Below are 5,097 nucleotides of genomic sequence, written 5' to 3'. Positions count from 1 at the left end.
TGGGATTTGGACCCAAGGAGAAGAATAAGGAGCTGTGTGGGCTGATGCACAGCCCGGCATGGAGACTGGGGGCCTCAAGACTGGGGGGCCTTGGCTGCCAGGGAGAGACTCCCGGCCCATCGACGCCCAGCCCAGGTTCGCTCTGGCAGCCACAGGATTTGGAGGTGGGTCACCGACTGGGCACATCTTCTGGGGGCTATGGCGGTGGGGAGCAGTGGCAGGAGTCGCTCTGAGTCATCCAGACAGAAATTCACGCCTGCCTGTCCATGTAAGCCTTGGGCAAGGAACTTCCCTCCATTTCCTCACTGGCAATATGGGCCCAGGTAAGCCCCACCTGAGGGCAGCGCCTAAGCAGATTAGAAGTGATGTGTATGGGCGGCAGAGTAGGTGCCGCCCCTTCAGAGTTCCAGGCTACCCCCGCCCCCCCACCTCAAGCCCTCACGCCTTCCAAACCCTTTTCCGCTGACCCAGCACTTCCCAGCCATTGTCCCGCTAAGCCTCTGAGCAAACATTGCAGCTGGTGGTTGAGGCAACAGCCCCCCACCACAGTGCGGCCGCCTCCAAGGAGCAGGGAGGTGAAGGTTAGGGCCAAGGTCTACCTGGGTCGCGAGACTTCGAACCTGCGTCCTGCCCACAGCCCAGCGGAAGGATACCCGACTGGGCCAGGAGTCAAGTGCCGAGGGGAGCTGCCCGCCACGCTGCCGTCCCCTCCCAGGCAGGCCGGCTGTCCCCGGACCACCCGGAAGGAGGGGGAGCCAGCCCACTGTGCCCGCTGGAGTGGAAGAATCCAGAGTGTCTCTGGTAGAGGGGTGGAGAGGCCAGGAAGAGGGGCTGTAGGGGTCAGGCAGCTGGGGGGCGGGGAACCCCAACAGGAAGGAGGCTCAAGAGCAGGCGGGAGGGGCCCCAGACAGTGGAGGGCGGGAGGGGTCAGGAAGGGGGCGGTGTGTGTTTGGAGGGGTCAGGGAGGGTGTCGGAAGGGGCCCCAGGCGGGGAAGGAGGTGGCCAGGTGGGGCAGGGTTCCGCCCTCCGCCCCTGGGAAACATGATCCCGTTAATCGGCTCAGCGGACCTGTAGAGCGGTACTCGGTGTCCGCTGCGGGCCTGGGCAGGCCGAGGGCCAGTGCGGAATGGAGGCGCGGACTCGGGACCATGAGGGGGACACGGCTGGCGATCCTGGCGCTGGTGCTGGCGACCTGCGGGGAGCTCGGTGAGGGCGCATGGCTGGCGGCGGATGCGGTGCCGTCACACGAGGTCCCCACTGAGGACCTCTGGCGGGGTTGCTTCGTAGGTGGGGGACGGGCAGAGGGAGCTGAGGGCAGAGGGAAGTGGAGGTGGTCTGAGGAGACTGGAGAGAAGGGGCCACATGGAGAGCCTGGGAGGGCCAGGGGATTTCCAGACGGGGAGGTGCCAGCCAGGTGAGGTGAGAGGTGTTGTGAGGGGCCTTGGCCCCAGCTCGGGGAGTGGGCTTCATCCCGCTGTGTGGGGCAGGGAAAGGCTTTCAGTCAGAAAGGTTCTAGGGGGTTACTGGGTGGAGGAAGGTATGTAGGGGTGGCGGGAGAGGGGGCTTTCAGGAGGGACTTGGGGAGACCAGGGAGGCGCTGGCCTGAGGGGATGGGGGCTGGAGAGGAGGGAAAGAAACCCGGGGTATCGGAGTGGTGACCAGCTGACCTGGGGTCTGAAAGGACAATTGAGGAAGCTGTCCCCGTCTCCCCATCCTTGGGGCCCCCACATTCAGCCAGAAAAGAAACTTTTTATAGTGGGCCGAGCCAGATGGCTCTGCCCATTCTCAGAGTGGGAAACTGAGGTCAGAGAGGGGGCAGAGCCTCCCAGCCAGTTACTCTCAGCAGAGCCTGTGGCCTCACAGTGCACCTGGCCGCCTGGGCCAGTGGGAGCTTCCGCAATTTGGGGGAGTTGGAGCAAGAGGGGAGTGGAGCTGCCCCCGCCCCTAGCCTGCAGGACCCTAGCCTCCGAGACACACCTGCGGGACCAGGCCCAGCCGGTGCCCTGAGCCGGTGCCCTCATGCCTGATCCCTTAATCCTCACCGTAGCCCTCAGGCCCTGCAGTTTGCTGAGGAGAAACTGAGGGGTGACTTGCCCACACCCACCCCCCACAGCACCTGTTACCACAGAGATGCCACAGCCGTGTCCCCAGCACAGTCCCACACCCACCTCTCCAGGGCCTGACCGGGGCCGGCTCCTGCTTCATGCGGGGACTCGGACCTCAGGCTGAGCCTGGCCCAACCCGCTGGCAGCTCAGGGCCTTCACCTCCAGCCTGGCCTCTTTCCTTCCCCGAGTTTTGGCCAGTGGGCCACTGGGCCCCTCAGCCCCGGGCCTCCGGGGCAGAGCTGAGTCTCCCCCTCAGACTGTCTCTGAGGCGTGGTAGGCAGGGCCTGCCTGAGCTGCCCGTGTTATGCCCCCAGCAACGGGCCTGCAGTGCTTCACCTGCCCTGAGCCCACCAGTGTGTCCAGCCGCCTCACCTTGGCGACCTGCACGGCCAACGAGACCATGTGCAAGACCACACTCTACTCCCTGGAGACCGGTCAGGGCATGGGGCTCCCAGAGACACGTTGCCTCCGCCGCTGTGGCCCAGCCTCAGTTTACACATTCCCGCAAAAGGCAATTAGCCCAGCCTCCCTCCCTCCTTCCCTCCCTGTCTCTCTCCCCCTCTGTGGGACACATCTTCATCTTTGCAGTGGGAGCAGAGGAAGCAGGCCTGCTTTGCAGGTCATCTCACTGTCCACGTTGCAGGCAGGAGTCTGCCGGTGGAGTGAGGGGCTCCCCGCGGGAGGCCTTGCGGGCCCCGGCACTGGTGGGCACTGAGCCTGAGGAGAAACAGAGGGGGGCAGCCGCGGAGGAGCTGAGACGGGGTGAGCCCCGCGTGGGTCCTGCCCAGGTGACTCTGAGCCATTGGCACCCTGACCACTGACACCCCCTTGCCCGCAGTGTACCCGTTCCTGGGGGACTCCACAGTGACCAAGTCCTGCGCCAGCAAGTGTGAGCTGTTGGACGTGGACGGTATCGGCCTGACCTGGCCCGTGTCCTGCTGTAATACCGACCTGTGCAATGTGGATGGTGCCCCCGCCAGGGGAGGCCCCGGAGGAGGCCCCGGAGGCCTGGCCTGCGTCTCCCTGCTGATCTCCGTCTGGAGCCTCGGGCTCTAGGGCAGCCCCGGGCCCCACACCACACCCCGCGCTCGGCCTGAGCAGCCAGCGAGCGCCGTAAAGAAGTGTGCCTGCTTGTCCGTCCACTCCTTCTTCTGGCCACCGTCTGGCCACCGCCCACCAGGGTGGGATCGGGCCGCACGCTGCGTCTCTGGCTCCGTCCCTCCCCAGTGCATCTGTCCATCCGTCAGCCCCTCGTCTCCAGCGCTCTCTCTCCTGGCTTCCAGGCCCGCCTGCAGCTGTTTCTCTCCTGTCTGGCTCCATGTGGCTGAGCCTGGGCCCGTCTCTGCTGCCGTGGCTGGCCTGCGTGCCCCTGTCCGTCTCTCCTCCTCTCTGTCTCCTGTGACCTGGCTTAAGTTCCATTCCACAAGCAAGGACGATCGCTTAGCCTGGGACACCCCCAAAAGGCAGGTCTCTGCCTCCAGGCCCTGGGGCCACTGGGGCAGGGAGGGAAGCCATGGGGGCAGGGCAGGGAGTGGAACACGTGTGCCAGGGGGAGCCAGCACAGCCACCAGGGTCAGGGTGGCTTCCTGGAGGAGGTGGAAGGTGGGCCAGTCTTGAGTGACGGGGAGGAGGGTGGGGCGGCCCAGGTGGAGGGAAGGTCTCAGGTGGCCCAGGATCTGGGGTCACTTGATGAAGTGCCCCACCACCCACAGGGCCCGGGCCCCAAATAGGGGAGCCTGTGTAGCACTGGCCCCTGGCTGTGTGGCGGAGGCCGCTGTGAGGAGGTCCCCCAGCGTGCCCCAGCCTGCCTCCTCCAGGCTCACACTGAACCCACCCTGGCCTGCCCTCACCAGCCCGCCCCTCGAGGTGTCTGGTTCCAAGGCGCCGCGCGTGTGAAGGAGGGACCTGCACTTCACTTGGCCCTGGGCCAGCGCTCCATCCTCAGGCCGTCTCCCTGAGAGTCTCTTCCCCGGGTGGGCAGATGCAGCCTGCGTCCGGGTGTGTGAGGACACACACATACACAGACATATGGGCACATGTGTGTGGACACATGCACACGTGTGTAGATGTGCACACATGTACATTGATACGTGTCCGTGTGACCCTTGGATGCATGTGCAGACACATGGCCACTCACTAGGCTATGCACACCTGCACAGGACCTGGATATATGACACACATGGATGTGCTCACATACACAGGGACACGTATACGACACATGGATGTGCTCACATACACAGGGACACGTATATGACACATGGATGTGCTCACATACACAGGGACACGTATACGACACATGGTGTGCTCACATACACAGGGACGTGTGGATATGTGACACACGGATGTGCATGCACACAGAGACACATATGACACATATGAATGTGCTCACATACACAGGCACGCACCCGCATGCGTGGACACATGCAGAACTCTAAAAAACACGCATGCACTCCACAAACCCTGCACAGGGAGCTCAGAAAAAGGAGCCGCACCCAGCGCTCCCCCCAAGGAGAGGGGAAGGGCAGGAGATGAGCAACAGCCTGACAGAAGAGAAGGGACCTGCCCCTGCTCTCTGCCACTGCAGACCCCCTCCACCTGCCCCACCTTGCCCCCCTGCCCTGACCGCTCCTCCAGCCCGCTATAGGGGCCGGCTGGGTGAGTTAGCCTCTGGGTCCTGGGAGGGCACACAACTCAAGGCACTTCCAGTAGAGCTGGGAGGCGGCTGGGTAGCCTTCAGGGATGTCCCCAGCCCAGGGCCCTGAGTCCAGAGAGTCCCCTACCCTTCAACCGTCCTCCATCCCAGATGGAGGGAGGAACTGAAACAGGGTCTGTCCTGGAGTCCCCAGAACTCAGGGTGGGCACCACCATGGATACCCCTATGGCTCTGGGAGGAGGAGACCGTGGTCTTGAAGGTCCTCTGACCCTGGGGCCTGGGACTCCACACCATGCCACTCGTGGGAAAGACCTGCAGAGCACAGGGCTCTAGGTTCT

At 64.1% G+C, this 5,097-nt stretch overlaps 1 protein-coding gene across 1 annotated transcript; it reads left to right on the top strand.

Moving 5' to 3' along the window:
- The first annotated feature begins 1,148 nt into the window (after positions 1–1,148).
- On the top strand, positions 1,149–3,162 carry LOC101344496 (ly6/PLAUR domain-containing protein 2). Its single transcript, XM_004387419.1, has 3 exons — positions 1,149–1,206; positions 2,421–2,540; positions 2,945–3,162. Exons 1-3 carry the CDS (start codon positions 1,149–1,151, stop codon positions 3,160–3,162), a joined length of 396 nt encoding a protein of 131 aa, XP_004387476.1.
- Positions 3,163–5,097: the final 1,935 nt, after the last annotated feature.

The sequence above is a fragment of the Trichechus manatus genome, unplaced genomic scaffold (genome assembly GCF_000243295.1).
Source record: "Trichechus manatus latirostris isolate Lorelei unplaced genomic scaffold, TriManLat1.0 scaffold00185, whole genome shotgun sequence".
Lineage (NCBI taxonomy): Eukaryota > Metazoa > Chordata > Mammalia > Sirenia > Trichechidae > Trichechus > Trichechus manatus.
The sequence above is the reverse complement of the archived record's forward strand: the minus strand, read 5'-3'. Positions and strand labels throughout refer to the sequence as shown.